General features: G+C 35.4%; 1 protein-coding gene across 1 annotated transcript; it reads right to left on the reverse strand.

The window, feature by feature from the left end:
• Positions 1-738: 738 nt before the first annotated feature.
• IL13RA2 (interleukin 13 receptor subunit alpha 2) lies at positions 739-14630 on the reverse strand. The gene is made up of 10 exons (XM_055268309.2): positions 14162-14630; positions 13789-13912; positions 12358-12509; positions 11144-11297; positions 10492-10612; positions 7380-7564; positions 6262-6407; positions 4682-4826; positions 1951-2069; positions 739-859 (listed from the first exon to the last, which is right to left on the reverse strand). Exons 2-10 carry the CDS (start codon positions 13877-13879, stop codon positions 809-811), a joined length of 1164 nt encoding a protein of 387 aa, XP_055124284.1. The 5' UTR covers positions 13880-13912; positions 14162-14630; the 3' UTR covers positions 739-808.
• Between the last annotated feature and the right edge of the window lie 6749 nt (positions 14631-21379).

A 21379-nucleotide genomic window follows, 5' to 3' on the forward strand; every position in this document is an offset into this window, starting at 1 on the left:
TGCATTCTTCACACATTTTTCTTCATGAAATGCAAAGAATATACTTAGGACTATGAATGTATTTAAAACTTCTTGCTTCCTAATACTTTTCACAGGTTACTTTTAAAGCATAACAATTTTTTTTTTTTTGAGACAGAGTTTCACTCTTGTTGCCCAAGCTGCAATGCAATGGCATGATCTCGGCTCATTGCAACCTCTGCCTCCTGGGTTCAAGCGATTCTCCTGCCTCATCCTTCCGTGTAGCTGGGATTACAGGCACATGCCACCACGCCTGGCTAATTTTTTGTATTTTTAGTAGAAACGGGGTTTCACCATGTTAGCCAGGCTGGTCTCGATCTCCTGACCTCAGGTGATCTGCCTGCCTTGGCCTCCCAAAGTGCTGGGATTACAGGCATGAGCCACGGCGCCCAGCCTAAAGCCAAACAGTTTTATTCATACTGTATACTTTCATCCCAAGTGCAGTTTAAAACAAACAACAAAAACTAGAATCTTATTTTCCAAGATCTGACAATATCTCTGTGGCTTAGTGCAATCTGTGAAGTCACACTGTTTTATTAATACATCATAAATATAAAACCTGACTCATACCTTGATTGGAGAACTACATGCAGCACTCTCACTATGAATTTATGAGAAAAGAAACTGTTAATAGAATCCAGAAAATGTAATACTAGCTGAGGCTTTGAGTACTCAAAAGCCTATTTAAATACAACAATATTTAAAAATAAGATGTATTCAACATTTGCAAGAAAAATTCAGTTTATTGAGACTCATATTGAACATTTGGCCATGACTGGAAGCTGTTGAGTCAATACCATGTCTCTTGATATGGAAAGTCTTCATGTATCACAGAAAACTTCTGGAATTTAGAAAGAACTCTGTTATTAACAAATCATCACTAATAACACAAACTATTTCACTGAAGATTAACAACTCAGAGAATAAGCACAAGAGCATTCAGCAAACAAAGTGAAGCATTCTATACACATTCGCTTTTCTCTCTATCTTGAAAAGATATGGCATTGAGATACCTTTTCTCAGCTGGGCTCGGTTGCTGGCACCTGTAATCCCAGCGCTTTGGGAGGCCAAAGTGTGAGGAATTGCTTGAGCCCAGGAGTTTAAGACCAGCCTGAGCAACATAGCAGGACTTCATCTCTATAAAAAATCTAAACATTAGCCACTGGCTAATGTTTAGATTTTTTATAGAGATGGAGACCCACTATGGTGGTGCATGCCTGTAGTCCCAGCTACCCAGGAGGCTGAGGCAGGAGGATTGCTTGAGCCCCAGATACCAAGGCTGCAGTGAACCATGATTGCACCACTCCTCTCCAGCCTGAGTGACAGAATGAGACCCTGTCCCAAACAGATATTTTTCTCCAGGTTACAACTCCTCCTTAAAGCCTCCCAACCCAGAGTGGTCCTACTGTTTTCTGAAATTCTATAGCATTATCTGCACGACTCAAATGGCAATCATCTAAAATCATCTCAAACGTTATATTTTTTTGTATGGATCCTGTCTCCCTTAACTAGAGTGTGTGCTCCAAAGGCAGGCACCATGTTTTATCATTTGTATGTGTTCTTGTGCCTGTGGCATAATGGTAATACGTGTTTCACTCTATGATTATTTTAATCCACTCTTCTGTTTCACCCAATCCTGCTTTTCTCTTGTAACTCTTTCCGTATACCATTCTCTAATCTAGGGTCAAATAGTATTTCACGTTCTAAAGTTTGATTTCGACAAAAGTAAATCCACCTCAAAATGTAGTCTTGTAAGCTTAATTTTTAAAAATTGCTGTATTTTCTGAAGATAACATCATAATCCATACGGAATCAATTGTACACCCACAGCGAACAAGCAAAATTATAAAATGTATCTGCATCAGTTCTAAGTGCAGAACGTTTTAAAAATCTCCTATCTCAGGCTAAACATCATAACGTTACACATCTTACCATTTTCAGGTAGGTGTTTGGCTTACGCAAAAACAGACTGGTTACAAGTATAACTAATATTAAGACGAAACCAAATGGTACCAAGAAAAGTGGCAGAGTTTTCTTCAATAGGTCTTCACCTAGGATTAAAAATCACACAAAAAAGGGAAGTGTTAGACATTTACCACTATTTTTGAAACTGAATTATTTTATAAATACTTAAGAACTGAGTTAAGCTTGGAAACCCCTGTCATATTTGCCAGTGCATAAATACCACAATTGTGTTTGAATATAGCATTCCTTTCATTTGTGCAATTTTTATATACAAAAGTACTTTACTGAACTGTGACATGCCTTGTTTTCACTTAGAAAAACAACTTCCCAAAACACAATTCTTATTTCCTGATATGAGTTTGTTTATATTTGACCTTGTGAATTCTCCATTTAAAAATGACAAAATATTAGCCAAGTGATTAAACAAACATGTCCTGTGTGTCTCTTAACTCTCAGTAAGTCAAACGTGTACTTAGATCATAGAATACTGTACCGAGCAAGAGGTATCCTTCAATAAAAATTCCTGTGTGAGTAACGGAAATCATCTTTTAAGGTTACCTTTTTAAAGTTGTCTCATATTTTGAAGACCAAAGGGAGGGATAAGATTTTTCTTTTCTTTTTGATTTTGCTTTGTTAGTTTAGGGATGGAGTTTTAATGGTTCTTCTGCATAGCAAGAAATGAGCAATCACTAGGCAAACTTAAAAAGCAGACAAAGTTTGGTCTCCCTAAACTAGTACCTCTCGCTTGTTTTGGAGTAATATAAAAGATCTTGAATCTTAGCCACACATCTACAAAGCTCCCTTGATCCCACCTTTTTCTTTGTCCTATTTCCTCACAATCTTGTTTTCTATTACAAAATTATCAGTCAAATTCACATGTTCAGAGAAGATTTACAAGAATATAATCCAGAGAAATTACTGATGTAAGTTATCTGTCATGCAAAATTAACAGTGGGAAGGCAGGAAGCTCATTTGCTGAAGTTCTACTGGCTTTCCCCATACAGAGTCAATCCCGAGGAGGACATACTTTTATTTCCAAAAATATTATTGTCCTATTTTTCTATAACTTGAAACATCCAATAAGAAATGTCCTAAAGAACTGAGACCACATGCAACTCAAGAAATTCCTTGTTTCTAATTTCAAAGTCATTAAGATTTTATGAAGAGGGCTGGGCACAGTGACTCATGCCTGTAATATCAACACTTTGGGAGACTGAGGTGGGTGGATCACTTGAGGCCAGGAGTTCAAGATCAGCCTAGCCGACATGGTGAAACTCCATCTCTACTAAAAATACAGAAATTAGCCAGGCGTGGTGGTGCATGCCTGTAATCCCAGCTACTCAGGAGGCTGAGGCATGAGAATCACTTGAACCCAGGAGGCAGAGGTGGCAGAGAGCCAACATCATGCCACTGCACTCCAGCCTGGGTGATAGAGTAAGACTCTGTACCAAAAAAAAAGGAAAAGATTTCCGTCAAAGCAAGAGAAATCTTAGGCATCACTATCACTGATAAGATTGCATGTAAAATACAGAAAAGAATATATTTTTTGAGGATATGGCTAAAAACTCACCATAACCACTTTATACAATGCATTGACTAATGACAAGATATAGTTCAGGACATAACTTTAGTTTCCTGATTTTTTAAAACAATGACAAAAATGAAAAATATAAAACTAGTAAGTCTTCTTTCTGATTCCGTATAGCTCTTGGTTAAGTTTTCCACTGTCTTGCTATTTTTTCTCCATAATCCTTGGTGATTATATAATATATTAGGCTTCTCATTTATTGCCTATCTCTACCCAATTGGAAATAAAATATAAGCTCCCTGAGGGTAGAGATTTCTTTACTGCCATATCTCTAATGCTTAAAAAGAGTCTCATACATAGTAGGTGCTTAATAAATATTTGATGAATGAAAGGGATCAATGATACCACTATATTCGTAGGGAGATAATAGAGATTCCACTATAGTAGAACAACATGAAAGGAGATGAATGATTGACAGATATGCTAGTATCTGTCTGTATCAACATCAGTATATTTATTTAGAGCTGCATCTATATCTATGTACCTGAAAGAGCAATGCTGAGTTGATTTCCTTCAATTTTGAACATTTATTAGTAATTTCTACTCTTAAAGCTAATACATTGTGAAGCACAATCATATTTTACCTCATTCTTTAGGCTTTTTAGTTTATATTGCTATGTAATTTAAATGACTTTATCACAAATCACTTTAAATCAGTGTTGGAAGTGAATGGAATGAATATGTATTTTACTATTCATGACCTCTTAATTAGAAAAATATTCCTTTGGAATAGTACTAGACACCCAGAAACAAATGTATGCTGATCTATACTTGCTTTAAGATTTCTGTTCTCCTGAATACTGAAAGCATATGAAAATATTGATTAAAATACGTTCCTGCCAATCCCTCAAAAGAATGAGCATATTATCTATATTGACAGAAAAACAAGAATTTTGATAATAGAAGTATAACAATATTCCTAGTCCTGACTGAATGAATATTAGACTTTTAATAAATCTTTATTCAATTGAAGTGCTTGCTAACTTATCCTCTCTGTTCATAGACTATATGGGAAAGTCCTTCACTTTCGTAATTACAAAATACACTGAAAGAAAATTAATTTTGCTAGCAAAGAGCTCATTATTTAGTTACTGTCCTTTTAGCTCATACCTTCCCAGCATTGTTTATCACTCCACTCACTCCAAATTCCGTCATCTGAGCAATAAATATTCACTTTGCTTCTTACTACAAAGCATAATTGTCGGGTTTCATTTGTTGTTTTCAAGGTGTACGTTTCATTTTCAACTGTAGTAGTCTGAAAGCCAAGGACAAAATCAGATGCCATTATTTGATCTAGTTGCAACTAGACAGATTCCATATCTGTCCCTTTCAAAGTGGGTTTTATTACATAAAATCTATGCATCAAAAGACTGGAAATGCATAATCCCCACAGTAATTAGCTCTCTGTAAGGTGGGGGTTTTAAAATCATTGTTTCTTCACTTCTTTATCTATATTTTATTTCTACAGTGGTAATGGATCACTTACAGTGAAGGACAGCATGTGTGTGAGGGCAAAATTCCTAGGTAGGCTTGGTGTTTATAACACCTAGTATGTGGACTAGTGTCAAATTTCCCAGATTCTATGAAATGGAAGATGCTACGTACATTCAGTTACCAAAAGACAGAGCCAGCATGTGAATGTTATTACTATGGAAACTATAGCGTTCATATATTAATATATAGCTTTTTCTTTTTTCCTTATTCTTATTTCCTTATTCTGATTGTTAATAAGAATAAGGAAAACCTACATAACAATGCTCAGGGCTTGGAATAAGAATAAGGAAACAAAACCTGTATACAGTGCTCATGGCTTGGTATGAAACCACTGCTACAGTTATGAGACTATCTCAAGGCTGGGTGATCTCAGAGTAAAAAAATCACTGAAGCAATTATTTCAATTTTGCATTTCAAAGAGCTGAAGAATTTTTCTCATTCAATATAATAGCTTTTCCTTTGGCATAACTTATCTTAGGAATCAACATAATGTAGTGTAGACTTAAGTGGACTGGGAACCAGATCTGAAATCTAGTTCTAGCTGCATAATTTGATTGTAAGTGAATTTACATACTTGGGATCTATACGTCAATTCAACAACCGGTTTTCTTATCTGTATACGAAAGGAATGAATTAGAACTACTGGCTCACTAACTTCTCTCTACCACTCTCTGAACTGGAAACTAATAAGAAAAAATAATATATAACAATGTGTGATTAAAGGCATCACCACATTGTTGGTGCTGGTGGCAATAATTAGTCTTGCAACCATTGCCTAATTCCCCAGCCAGCCCTTCTTGCCTGGTACAAGCAATTCTCTTGTAAGCCTGCCATACTGTAATTTTGACCTGATGGTTGTTCCTCAATAAGTGGTCTTTGTGGTTTTGTTTTTTAATTTTGTTTTGCTTTTACTTGAGGCCTCTCCACAATCCATCTTAAGCCTTCAGCAACTTTAATTTATTGACACAAAATTGAAAACAAGTGACTAGATAATCTCTAAGGACCTATGTAACTTTAAAATTGGTATCATTCATTATACTTTTGTCCATTACCTTATTTGGCTTTCTGGAAATTGAACTAAGATATATGTCATGTTCTTTCCCTCACGCGGATGCAACTGATTTTGGTTCTCACGTTTGCTATTTTATTTAAAAGGCTGTAGTTATGATTTTCCCAAATAAATGCAATATTCATACCACCAAGGTAGTATCATCTTCTCTGATCTCAATTTCATAATCAAAACACCTTGCTGGAATAGGTCCCAAAGGTATGCTCCATTTCAGCTTAATTTCATGTAAACTCTCCCAAGTAAAAGTAAGATAGCCTGGCGGCAAAGGTTTAACTGAAAAGCAAAAGGGAAACATTTCAACAGGGAGATCGTTGAAGTTTAGCAGTAGCCTTTATCCAAAGCTAGGGACATCTGGTAACAGAAACCTCCAGGGAAAAACCAAGTGGCTCAGTAATATTCCCTATGATGTGTATTAAAATCAAAGTTGCTTGCCAACCAAGATGAGTTTATTAACAAACTTGGTTATTTTGGAAACTCATTTTTGACAAGTCACCCACTGACAAATATATAAGTCCAAGAGAAAAGTTTGAAGACCCAAATCATTACAACCATTTTCCATTTTGTAGCATTATAAATAACACCCACAATCAGTAATACTACTACTTTTACAAATAGATAACCCTTATTTAGTACTTATGCTATTTCAGACACTGTAAGTACACAAGGATGTTACATAATAATCTCATTCATGCCTCACAATAAACCTATCAGGTGGTCCTCTATTATCCTCATGTTACCACTAAGGAAATTGAAACAGAGTAACTTGCCCAAAGTCACACGACTAGAAAAATGGTAGATTTAAACCCAGGTCTGGCAGACTCTAGAACCCATCACTCTCATAACTATTAGAACTGAAAATATAGACTCAATAAATATCCAGCCATTTGTCTATTGAGGCCTGGGAAGAAGTATCTTCATAATTAATCCATCACTAACACTAGACAAAAGTACTGTGTAGCAGACAAACTGAAGATGGAAAATAAAATTGTGAGTTCTAAATGAAAATGACACTTAAACCTTTATTCAATTTCTTATCTTTCATCCTTATATATTTAATAAGAGCCACCTCATACACTCTGCTGACTCTCATTTTTCTGTCTTTGCATTTCCATAGGTCTCTGTCTCTCTCTCTGTCTATGTCTCTCTCTCCTTCCTTCCCTTTTTCTCTCTCTCACCCTCTCAAGTGGTTGTAAATGGCCTAAACTAGAAACAATGAATTTGAAGTTGTTTGTTGGTTTACATCACCTATATTTTGAAGCTGAAAAGTGAAATAACTGGATCTGATAGGCTTGTTCTCTGATGATCCATTAACACAAATATAGAAATCTTTATAGTCTGATGCCTCCAAATAGGGAAATCTGCATCCAATATTTTGTCCATCAGCCTTGATGTAATCAACACACTGTAATGCATGATCCAAGCCCTCATACCTGTAAAATGAGTGTTGTGATAATTGTGTTTAAATAACAATCTCTTCTAGTATCAAGGTGCTTCATTTTCAATTATATTAGGATACCAGGTCAGTTTAAAAATCATTTAATAATGTACAATATTTATTAAGCACCTACTGTATGTCAGGCACTATGATAAGCACTAGGGAAAAAACAGTAGGGAAAGCAGACATAGTCCCCGATTTCATGGAGCTTACAACTTGTTGGGAGTCTTCGCAAAATCTCAAAGACAAGGATTCTTACTTGTGTACTTAGGTTATATTGATTCATCAACAAGGTTTGTGAATCAAAGAATAAGATTCCTAGTAAGAAAACCTGTGATTTATATAAATAATCCTGCATGATAATTGCCTTTTAAGTTATTTTACTGGGGAAGTTATTTTAAAAGAAAGCAAATTTTAAAGCAGACTTAGAAAATATTATGTTTAATAAAATGAATGAAAATCTGGAGTATACAATACACATCAAGAGATAAACCTCAGAAAAGCCAACTATAGGAGGGCAAAAGGAAAAGAAGGAGTTGTTTGGGAAGTAAATGTTTTATTTTCTCATCTATTAAATGAGAAATGTTACCATATCATTTAAAGTTAATCTTATTCCAGTAATAAAGCTAAAAGGAACTAGGAGTGATTCCCTACTAAATTTGAAAGCAACAAATGCTTGCTATTTTCCTAAAGAATAGCTTGCAATGCAAACCATGACATTATCTGTGAAAGCAGCCAAAATCCCTGTTGAAATGAGGCCAATGTAGCAGCTGATAAGGTGCCAGTACACATATCTGGACTCTACTAAATTAACTTTATGCCAACTATTTACTTTAGGGAGAGTTTGCAAAATTGTTGTCTCTCGGTTAGTTCACTTGATTAGAGTTTGGGAGACTTCAGTTCCAGGCTTAACTTCATACAGACTTACTTGATGCCAGCAGGGAAGACTTTATTTTCCAATCTCTAAAATGTTAATGTTTATTCCTCCCTATTTCACTACGATGAAGATCAAATTATATCAAATATGAACTACAATGTACACGAGGGCAGAGACTTTCTCTTATTCATGCTTTTGTCCTTTTTATCTAGAACACTGCCTGGCATTTAAAAGATGCTTAATATTTGTTGAATTAATGAACAAATAATTTAGATCTTTGAAATTTACCTATCCAATTCCAGATGAGGAAACAAAAATTCTAAAAGAAAAAATCACTTGCCCAAGGCCGCCAAGTTAAATGATGCTAGAGCAGGGATTAGAACCCAGATCTCAGGACTGTTAATAGTTTATAGCTTATCATTTATCTATTATTATTTTCTAAAGAAAGATGCCATGATAATTTGGCACTAGAACTCACCAATAGTAATGCTTAGTCCTCTCTTGATTTGTCCATTATTTAGTAAATGCATATGTTTGGATAATTACCTATCAGTTTATCAGTGCTATCACTTGTTTCATCTGTGTAATACATATTTAGTGGTAATCTACTACGGGTATAGTACTTTGGAGGTAGGCAAGAGAAATATAATAAACAATTCATGCCCACCAATCCCTTAAAAATTTAACAGGAGACAAAGCACACATATATGAGAAAAAATTTAAATGCCATCTGGACAATAAATAATTACAAGCTATAAAAAAAAATAGTTCAAGGCCAGGCACAGTGGCTCATGCCTGTAATCTCAGCACTTTCGGAGGCTGACGTGGGCAGATCACTTGAGGTAAGGAGCTTGAGACCAGCCTGGGCAACATGGTGAAACCCCATCTCTACTAAAAATGCAAAAATTAGCCAGGTGTGGTGGCACATGCCCATAATCCCAGCTGCTCAGGAGGCTGAGGCATGAGAATCGCTTGAACCCAGGAGGTGGAGGCTGCAGTGAGCCGAGATCGCACCACTGCACTCCAGCCTGTGTGACAGAGGGAGACTCTGTCTCAAAAAAAAAAAAAAGTAATAGCTCAAGAAAAACAAAACAGAAGTTGACATGATCAGTTAAAGGTTAATGAAACTGGGAAGCAGATGAGCCTTGAAAAAAATGGATAAAAATTGGTGAAAGAAAGATAGAGCCAGAGGGCATTCCAGAAGGTAATGCAAACAAAGGTATAAAAGGCAATAACATGGGTGAGAAAAAAATGTAGAGATGGATCTAAATGGAGTGGAGCATTCACATTGGTAATAGTAGACAGTATGGCAGCCTAGATTTTATCCTGGGGCAATGAGTAGACACAGGAGGTTTTTGAGCAAGAGAGTGGTATATGAAAATGGCAATATAGGAAGATAAAGCTGGCTAGAGTGTGCAGAATGAATAAAAAGGGGAGAGATTGGAAGGGGAGAGATTGGGAGCAGAGCGACCGTCATTTGGGAAGCAATGGCAATCATCCAGGTGTGGAATGAGGGAAGCCTGAAGTAGAGCTCTTACAGTAGAGATGGTAGGTACTTAACAGATGTGCAACCTTGCAAACGAGCATCAGAATATGGTGATCATGTTACCCTAAAACAATTAAGAAATTAAGGAGATACATGAGTCACAATGGCCAAGTTTAAAAGCTTCAGTGACAGTTAACAAAGGAGGGAGTCAGAAAAAAGATTCAGTTTAATAGATAACTGATTTTTTAAAAAAACAAGAATATAAAATATGTCAAAATTGTTTAAGTTCTAACTTCATCTATCTAAAGGATACAAAATTAACCCAGTACAGAAACAATTATTGCATTCCTTATATCACTCATAGACTACCTTCCAGTATCTACATCCTAAAACCACTTACACCCATTGAAAACCTCAAATAATTGTAAACAATTATCATCACAAATACAACTCTGACAAGTATAATGAATTTAACTTAGTGAAAATATAGTTACTCATACTATCGATTAATTTGAGTAGACATTTTTTAATACGGAATTCTAATTATAAAAATACTTACCAGTAAAACAAGTTGTAATTGGTATCAAGAAGTACACCTATGCCAGGTTTCCAAGAACAGAGTAAATATTGCCAGTTGTAATATACACAATCCATATCCTGAACTTTAGTTTCTGGAATTCCTAAGGAACAAATCAATTGTGAATGCTTGAAAGGCTTGGTGATGAATCATTTGTGAAATCATTTCGCAATTTTACTTCATTTCCTATGACCTCTCCATTTTATTTTGCAATCAACATAACAGGATTATTTCAAAAGGAAGTTACTGGGAATCACTTCATGATAAGAGGGACAGGCGAAACCAAAAAACATTTGAGGGCTCATTTACTCATATTAGTATAAGCATATGCAAAAGTAGTAAATTGATTATTCTAGGATGCTCTGAGCAGATGAACAAATACTCATGAATGTTTATTAATATGACCCCAAAACTGGCAACTAAATCAATAAAATAATATGCAGGTTTTGCCAAAGGTATTTGCTGATTTAAAGAATTTTAAAAGACTAATCACCAACTACAAGAAAGATTCTATTTTGTGCCACACTGTCACAGGATCTATTGTGCCTACAGCCTGGTACATAAGATCAAGGGACTTATTCCCAAATGAATTGTTCTGATAGTATTAAATATGAAAAGAGAGCTTTGTTTTAACCTTGTGGTGATATCCGATAAGTAGTTTCTGCCCAGGAACTTTGAACTTCTGATCCATTTGTGCATTGCCATGGTAAAAGCGTGTGTATCTTCGCTTCAATGCCCTTGTTAAGATCAAACCCATCTTTGTAATGTAGATTCTTAGTAATGATGGTCTGTTTGAAAAAAAGATGAGACAAAGTCAAGCTTAGAAACCTCCACGGTATAGTGAGCTATATTAATAATACTAATAAATCATTAATTCCCAATATCTAAGACAATCCTAGAGACTATTTGATACAATGCCACAGATACATTTCCAAGAGAGCTCACCTCTGTATGTCATATCATTTGATGAGATCATTTGAATCTTAACATCTAATTCCAAATAAAAACAAAAACTTTTAGAAGGGAAAAAAAACTTTATGGCAGAAACTTGAGCTATATCTGCTTGGAATCAAATAGATAATTTTCATATGGGCACATTACTTGGCAAATCATGTCACATTTCAAAATATAATATGAAACCTTCAAGAAATACAGAAAGTAAAACCCTGGAAGTAACCAGAGAAATACAGACAAATCGTGAGCTTCTGGAGGACAAAAATCATTTATTATTTATTCATATATTCCTGATAACTAGTAGAGTGCCCACCACAAAGTTGATCAATAAATGCTCAATTTGAATTGTCTCTTGAAACTACCTAGCTGAATTAAAGAGGTAACAGATGCCATCTACAACAGAAATCTTTGAATATAATGTTGAGTACATAAGTAGTTAATAATTCAAAACATTTTCACTGAGCTCTTACTAAAATATATACAATGAACCATAATCCTGCAACCCTCTGTGGGAAGGGTACGAAGATAAATAAGCCTTGTCTCCTACAGCGGAAAAGGTCACAGTTCAGTAGCATGTATAAGGCCCATATCCAAGAATATAAGCAATTGTAAAATACAGTGAAATGCTCTTCTAGTGAGGTGCTGCTCTCCAAGTTCATATTGCATGAGACCGAGTTTGTGTTTTTTTTTCTTGTTCTTCCAATGGCAATCTTAACACTGGATGGGGTGAAAACAGATATAGCAGGATGCATAGGAGACAGAAGTGGACATGGAAGCTTTTTATATTATAATTAGAACTATTGAGATATGGGAATTGGAGCAGACACTAAAGTCAGGAATCACAAAGTAACACCTGATGATCACTCTGATACGGCAAATGCATGCTTTACTTACCGTCCATGTTTCACTACCAATGTTTCGGTATTTTAGTTCATATTCCACTGTGCATTCCTTAAAATTATCCAGAGACAGTGGGGGTTGCCATTGCAAATAGAGATAACCTAAATACCCGGGATCCACTATCTCAAAATCCTGAGGAGGGTTAACTGAAATAAATCAATAAAACACTTTTATTTTTTCAGTATTTTATGACAAATATTGCTAAATCTAGTTGGCTTCCAAATATCCACCAATTGATTAACAGATAAAATGTGCTACATGCATACAATCAAATATTATTCAGCCATAAAAAGACATGAAGTACTGATTCATGCTACAACATGGATGAACCTTGAGAACATTATACTAACTGAAAGAAGCCAGACACAAAAGACCACATATTGACATAGTTCCATTTCTATGAAATTTCAAAATTGACAAATCCATAGAGAGAGAAAGTAGATTCGTGGTTGGTAGGGGCTGGAGAGAGAAGCAATGCAGGGTGACTGCTTAATGGGTTTAGGGGCTGTTTTACAGGTGATGCAACTATTCTGGACTTTGATAGTGGTGATTGTTGCACAACTTTGTGAATATACTAAAAACCAATGTATGGCACATGTTTAAAGAGTTAGTTTTGTGTAAATTATATCTCAGTAAGGCTGTTAAAAAATCTAGATGACTGCTATATAGTTGTTCCTTCTTTGAGAAATCACGTATGCAAAATGTGACTTTGTCTCACTAGATATTAATTTTTAGAGAAGCAAAAAATTCAATGTGGCTTTATATCTGTGGTCATGTATGCCAGAATTTGGTCTAAGACAGGAACATTTTATTACAAAAATCTGTCTAACAGCAATGACAAATCAATATAATACAAATATATATATTTTAATTATATTAATTATAATATAATATATAATATAATAATATACAATAAATAATTTAAATTAATTAATAATAAAACATTAACATTATATTAAATAATATAATAAAATAATATAATTGAAAATTAAATAATTCTATAATTATTTTTAAATTTCACGTTAAATTTCTGTACCTTTTTAATTTATCTAATTGTCATAAAAGCTAAGGATAGTAGCTAAGGATAGTAATTAAGGAACTGTTCCAGTTAGTTTAGTACCAGGCAATGAGGTTTCGGATACTTAATCTGTTAAAAAAGACTATACAAAAAGGTATGAACAGTGTTTTTAATTTGGCATTTATCGCACAAAATGTGTGTCAACATCAGTTACCTTATGCAAGAAAGTGACTAGTAAGAGCATAGCTTTTGTTCATGGACTTCCTGAAATAGTTTCAATAACAATTCATCTACTAGTTAATTATGCACTTCCATAAGGTAGGTCAAAAAGACAGTTAATTTTCCATTAAAATCCATTTAATTTTACTTTTCCTAATTTAAAAACTATTCCATTAAAATCCATTTACCTTTTATCTTGGCGTCTGAAGATGAAGTACAGCCAAATGTGCTTATCAGAAAGGTATATAAGCATCCGATAGCCAAGCAAACGAAAGCCATTTCTCCAAGATTTAAAATCTTGATATTGCCTCTCTATGAAGGAAAAATATAACATTTTAACTTTATCTTACATCAAATAATCAAACTAAACGTGATTAAAAATACTTTAGAAAGCTCTCTGTGTGCTTTCTACCAAGAACTGGGAAAACTGTGTCCACCTCAGACCATGGAAACAGAAATAATCAAGTTAGGAACCAATATAATTGGAAAGAAAGGATTCTGGTCTCATCCTACTTACAAGAATAAAAACAAAGCAAAACAAAAACCCTTGTAGCTCCTCACCTCCCCGCCGACAGGCACACTTCTCCTGACCAGGTTATGGCGACTTCAAATAGCCTTCATCTGGAAGACCGTTAGACCCACGAGAGTGTTCTTACTGGTTCACAATGGAGTTATGAGATCATCCATCTCCATAGCAACCGTCTCCCCTAGCAACACATAAAACACTGTCAAATACTCTTTTCTGAGGGGGAAAAAAAAAAGAAAAAGAAAAAGAAAAAGAAAAAAGTATTTGAAAGTTATTTCGGCCCGGCATGGTGGCTCATGCCTGTAATCCCAGCACTTTTGGACGACGAGGCGGGTGGAGCACCTGAAGTCAGGAGTTTGAGACAGCCTGGCCACCATGGTGAAATCCTTTCTCTACTAAAAATATACAATTAGCTAGGCATGGTAGCGGGTGCCTGTAATCCCAGCTATTCGGAAGGCTGAGGCAGGAGAATGGCTTGAACCTGGGAGGCGGAGATTGCAGTGAGCCGAGATCCCACCATTGCACTCCAGCCTGGGCAATAGAGCTAGACTGTCTCATTAAAATAAAATAAAATAAAATAAAATAAAATAAAATAAAATTAAAATAAAATAAAATAAAATAAAATAAAATAAAGTTATTTGACCACTGAGAAAGCTAAGAACCTAAACCGAAGCCTCAAAGTTCAAAACTTTGCTGTTTCCTCATAAATACTTCTTTAGTTTAAAGAAAGTGTTTATTTAAGCTCTTTCGCCCCCTGCTGGACGATTGACTTTCTTCTTTGCTCCTTTTTTCTTTTAATTACTTTTTTTAATTAAAATTTTTTATTTCCATCTACTCTCATTATTGTTCCACTTTTTCCTGTGTTTCCTTTAATTAGTAAATGACATCGCCATCCTTCCAGTTGCCCAAACCAGAAACCTGGGAGTCTTCCTCAACTCCTCTCCCATCTAATCTCTCCGTTACCACTACCACTTCCTAAATGGAGGATCTTAACAGGGATCTCCTTATTCAGTCTTTCCTGCCTCTGATCCATTTTCCACACCATATGCAGCAAGAGTGACCTTTCTAAAGGGCAAATCTGAACTTTTCATCTCTTTCTTAAACTAAAACAGCATTTCATTGCCATAGAATACAATTTAGTCATCTTTCTGTTCTTGACAGATATCGGTTTTATGATCAAAATTTAAAGGATTCATGCCTTCAAATACCGACTCAATTAAAAATACTTTGCTTTTCAGGAAAAACTACTACTCCCAATTCCATACACTTCTCTTCGAATCTGTATTCTGGAACCAACAATTTCACACAAAGTAAAGGATTAAAAGTCACTTAAAAGAAAAGAAGGGACTGCCCTTCTTTTCTTGTGCATAGATTAATTCAATAGGACAGACCCTCTCTTCCACCCCACCCTCTTCCCCCTACCTGATCCATCTGTAATATTGTAACTTTGGTAAGCTTCAATGGCTACTTTATAGAATCTTAGGATCAAATTTTTAGAACCAGTATGTATATTACAGACAATGCTGGTCAAATTCTCTTTTATAAATAGGGAAGTAAAACTCAGACTTGCCCCGCCCAAGATTACACAGCAAATTAGTAACAAAGCTGGAAGTAGAACAGAGATCTCATGATTCCCAGTCCTGTGCACTTCCACCCTATTCTGCTGGGTCCCACAGGCTTGACTCAGGATTATGAACACTTTTCCTCTGGAACTCCAGTGTTTAAATCTTCCTTTAATTAGCGAACCAAGCTGAATCAACACCACATTATTTTAAAAACTCTGTGCCTCATAAAATCAGGAGAGAATGTCATTTCTCTCACTGAGGCCCAACAAATCTCTCTTTCTCCCCAATTCCTCTCTCTCTACTTGCCAGCCAATGGCTGCCCACTAATGCATCTGTAAGTACTAGGTAGATTTGGCTAACAGAAGGTTACAGATCTTCCACAGAGCTACCCTCATAGATTAAGATGAACACACTGGTTACTACTGGGATCAGGGCAATAGGTCTGACAAAGAGAAAACCTTCCATATTACCTTTAAGGACTAAGGGCAACCAGGCTGCCCTTAAAATGCTCTCAGAGAGATTCTAACAAAATTCTCTCTCCCCTATCAATCTGTCCTTTAAAATTTCGTAGCATTGTGTCATGTACAGCATAAATGCTAAGTAAAGAGTTAAAAATCATTTGCTTCTATTCCATTTATAGGCTATGAAATCTGACTCAGTCTATCAAATAGCATTTCAAGGATCAGACTGATCAATATACCCAAGCAAAGGTGGAAAGTGGGATAACTAGCTTCTAGCATCACTGATGGATAAACCCACAAAAGGAGTTGCTGAATTACACCTAGGGCCCAACCAAGACTTTCTTTCCCAAATGAACACAAAGACAATTCTCTCCTTTGCTTCTGGGTTACAGGATTGTCACCAGCGCAATGAGGGGCTTTATACACTATGTGGTTACCAGGAACACCGGAGTTTTTCACAAGGACCAGGGGGACCTGAAGACAAAGGGAAGATTAGAAAAGCAAATGCAGACATATTAGATTTGAAAAAGTTGTTTGTATATATTTCAGACCCCCAGACCACAGTTCATAACCACTCATCTGGTCTTAGCTCCTCATTTTTAAAAATAAGGAAATAACAGCCAGAGAGGAAGGTAAGTAAGCCAAGTGTACACAACTTATTGGTGGCAGAGCTGGGATTGAAAACCACATCTCCTGAACATTTTCCACTAACTAGCAAATAAATGTTCTTATCATAATGAATCTATCCTGCACCTATTTTACCAGAAGCCTCTTCCTAACTCCCAACCTTCCTCTACCTACTGTCACCACCCAAACCATCCAGCCCACCACACAGTTTTGTCATTATGACATTTCTGACAGAGTAATAATTCAATAAATATTTATTGAGCATCTTTGGAAGTTTTTTGCCAGATACTAACCCAGCTAAATCTTGCAGAAGATACAAGTGAAAGTGGCAACAGTCATAGTATCTGTCATAATAATAGTACCTTCTAGTATTTATTCAACATCTCAGGCACTGCCCTGTGCTATGCAATTTATATGCATTATCTCATATAATCCTCACAATCAAACTTGGACATATATACTATTTTTAGTCCCATGTTATTTGTTTAAATTTTCTTTTTAAGTTTAACTTAATTTTTAGTTGATACATAATGATTGTACATATTTATGGGGTACAGTGTAATGTTTGATATATGGATAACGTTGTGTAATGATCAAATCATGGTAATTAGCATATACATCACCTCAAACATTTATCAGTTCTTTGTGGTAAAAACATTCAACTTCCTTTCTTCTAGCTTTTGAAAAATACAATTCATTATTGTTAGCTATACTCACCTTGCTGTGCAATAGAAATCAGAATGTATTCCTTTTATCTAACTGTAACATCGTACCCATTCACCAACCTCTCCCCATCCCGGCTCCCTTATTCCCTCCCCAGCCTCTGGTAACTTCTATTCTACTCTCTACTCTATGAGATTAACTTTTTAAAGACCAGAATCTATGACATACAGAAGTCAAATGGCTTCCCTCAAGTCACACACCATAAATGGTGAAACTTGGATTTAAATCTAGACAATCTAGTACCAGAGCCCTTGCCGGTAAGCACTACACTAGGTATTTTCCATGCCTAAGATCAATGTGGAGGGGAGCTTTCTATTTCTACCCACTCAGTTTTACACAACACTATTGTTGGGATAGTTTCTCACTGAGAATCTCCTTTGGAATGGCAAACCTAAACCTAAACCTCGCTTCTCCACCGCTTCAAAGTCATGCAACATAATACTCTCACTTTAAGAGCGGGCTGCAATCTTTGCATTATTGGAGAAATTCCAGGTACTTACCAATCATATGGCTTCTCAAGAAATAGATTAACATAAGCAGTTACCACAGTTCCTCTTTTGTTCTCCTCTCTACTTTAGAGACATTAATTAGAATCTCTAATACTTTCCTGCCTGTCTAATAATCAAGCACGTAGAAAATATTAGTTAGGTATTCCTAAAACAGTCACAGGGCCAGGACACAGATTCTACAAGTCACAAGATGGGGAAGTTATGGGTGGGGCCAAAAGCCATCTGAAGCAAATTTGGAATTATACCAAGATGCTGTAAAAGCTGGCAGGACCAACTATTCTTTGGATAAAATAACAGATACATAGTCGAGGAGCTTGTTATAATAAAAGGCACAATGGTGTAAGTATCAATCTGGATTTCGCTCCTGCCTCAACCACTGTGATAAGAGGTAAATTATATCTCAATTTGTATCTATAAAATGGAGGTAATGATACAAGCCTGGCAGGGGTGACTTGAAGATTAAATAAGATAATGTATGTGAAAGTGCCAGGAGAATAGTAAATTGCTCTATATACTTGAGAGGGATTTGCTTCTGAGGACACTGCCACTAAGCAATACTTCAAAATAACTTGCCACATCCTACACATTTGCTTTTATTAATTCAGCAAAATAAACTTGTTCATAGTAGATAATTAGACACTTATTATTAATTTCCAATTTCTACGACCCTTGTTGATCCAATATGCTGCCTTTACTGATCTTTGCCATGATAACAGTAATTTCTTTCATTTGTTTAGCTTTTTGTAGTTTGTAAAGAATTTGTTGATTTTTTAACAGGTCATAAGTGTATAAGGTTTGTGCTGCATATTTACAAACAGTAAAACTGGGGCTTAGAGAAGTGATATGACTAGCACAGTGCCCCACAGCTGATACAATCTATACAGAAAGGATAGGAAAAAGAAGGAAGAGACAGAAAAACATTGCTAGGCTAATAATACATAACATGGATTTTAGAAATGTTCTTTCTCCATGTTGACAAAGGAAAAAAAAAGATTCTTCTAAAGTATCCAAAATGACCATATGTTTTTTGTTTTATTTTATTGTAAAGGCAGTGACCAATTTGCAAAGACAATTATTTATTAGAAAATGATAAATGGAATTTTGCAATGCCACTAAAATGATTTCTTTAAAAAAACACATAAAAACTATAGGCATGTTATTTCTGTTGCCTTCGTGTAAAAAAAAAATCAATTACAAAATTTGATACTTTCTATTCACATTGTTTAAGCTATCTAAAAATACTGGCCAAAGCTTTTAGAATGGGGCTTGAGGAGAAAGAAAATTGAAAAATCGAGAAACAGAAACTGAGGAGAGAAAAATGGAAATGTAGTGTGATTGCAGACTTAAATGTCATTTGCAAATGAAATGATAAATTGATATAGTCTTACATGAGAAGGCATTGACTAGGAGATTTGGGCTCTCTCACCAGCTTTGCCAGGTGACCTCGGAAAACAATAATAATAATAATAATAGAGATTATAGTTTATTTTACCTTTACTAGGTATCAAGCTCCGTGCTAGATGCTTATATGGATTAGCTCACTTAAGCCTTACAAACTTTTCTGACTACTATTATTATCATCCCAATATTACAAGTGAGGCATTTGGGGCTCAGGTTTCTCAAGGTTATACAATTTAAGCAATAGAAGATGCTAATATCTGATTCTAAAAGTCACACTCCTTTTAAAATATAATACTCTCTTTCAAGTAATCTCACTCTGTGAAAGGCAATTTTCTCTCACACAAGTTATCCCTAGGCTATAATTCTCTATTTCAGTGGTTAATCTGCCATGTGTCCATTCGTGGTTTCAGGATGTGACTCAAGAGCACTGGCTTCCTGGATAACTAATCTTATTTCAAGAAGGCCATCCAACATGTATAAATGCTTATTCATAGTTTCTGGAGTATAGTCATGACTCAGCACCATAAACAGAATCTCTGGAACCTGCCAGGTTTTGAGGCCTGATAACACACTGAGATTAATACATGGCTCAATGATAGTACAATCAGCCTATGACCTGGTGGTGAATCAGATCTAACTTAGGTAATAACTAGTAAATAACATGTCCTGTAGTGGAGTAGCTTATAAAGAATGCTGAAGATGACTTTGTACTATCAAATACAAAAGGGCTTTGAATCACACAGATGCATCATGTTTGCCAGTAGTAAAGCGGTGTCAGTCATGTCCTATACGTATACACAAGGAACTTAGGAAGATGCTGAATTATGAAAATCATTGTATGGAATTGAAATACATGTAGGACTTATTTTTAACAAATATCACTTTAACATCCAGCTCTATATATCATGATTATATTTGCATCCCTGATAAGCTTACATACTAACATTATTTGATATTTATAAAATATGTTCAATAAAGCACACCAACATGGCACATGGATACATATGTAACAAACCTGCACATTGTGCACATGTACCCTAAAACTTAAAGTATAATAATAAAAAAAAATCTACAGTTCTTGTAAAACCATGGGTAGTTATTCTAGACTATAATTATTTTCATATTTATTTATTTATTTATTTTGTAGAGTCAGGGGTCTCATTATATTCCCTAGGCTGGTCTCGAACTCCTGGGCTCAAGTCATCCTCCTGTCTCGGCCTACCAAAGTGCTGGGATTACAGGCCTGAGCCATAGCGCTAGGCCCCATAATGTTATTTTAGATGCTTTTCCTGTATGATATCTTGAGTTCATGTGGCTAACAAGTTTCCTGCAACACTGTCAAAACTAGACAATTCAGTTTTGAGCTACCATAGCAACATCTAGGTTTGCAGTGTTAATTCATGAAGCAGTTTACAAATTTCAGAATTTGTCCCCGAACTGAGATCACAGCTTTATTAGTTTATAATTCTATCCAACAAACCACCAACATGCTTTTTGAAAACAACCCACTAAAATTTTTTTTTGCAACCCTTTAAATAAAATCCCCCAGGTCACCAATTAGTAAATATTTCTTGAACAGGTGAAATAGTTCTTACTAAATATACCTTATATTCTACTCCAATGAAGTCATAACTGAAGAGCAATGCACTGCCTTGAAAGGCACTACTGCTCTGGAACTAGCAAAACAATCTGTTTTGTTCAACACTGTTCTCTGTACTCCCAGATGCTCCCAAATACTTGTTTGCAAACAGGCAGGGAATACCTAAAACATTCATGTCATGTGACCCCTTTAAAAGTAAATAATAGGATATACTCTACCCACTCAATACTCAGTAAAAATAGAATACAGAGTGTACAATAGCAATTTTTATATTCCTTCCAGGTTATCTACCAGTATGTTATTTATAGACTGTAAACACATGGAAATGTGGTATTATATTATATATAGTACTATTAGTTATAGAAAA

Source organism: Symphalangus syndactylus, chromosome X (genome assembly GCF_028878055.3).
Source record: "Symphalangus syndactylus isolate Jambi chromosome X, NHGRI_mSymSyn1-v2.1_pri, whole genome shotgun sequence".
In the NCBI taxonomy this organism is placed as follows: Eukaryota; Metazoa; Chordata; class Mammalia; order Primates; family Hylobatidae; genus Symphalangus; species Symphalangus syndactylus.

Excerpts from the sequence above, each read along its gene's own strand:
- IL13RA2 (XM_055268309.2), bottom strand. The coding sequence starts at position 13,879 with ATGGCTTTCGTTTGCTTGGCTATCGGATGCTTATATACCTTTCTGATA. Across the intron at positions 11,298-12,357 it reads TTGGTAGTGAAACATGGACG|ACCATCATTACTAAGAATCT; the intron begins GTAAGTAAAGCA and ends TTTTTCAAACAG. Across the intron at positions 10,613-11,143 it reads TTATCGGATATCACCACAAG|GAATTCCAGAAACTAAAGTT; the intron begins GTTAAAACAAAG and ends TTTGTTCCTTAG.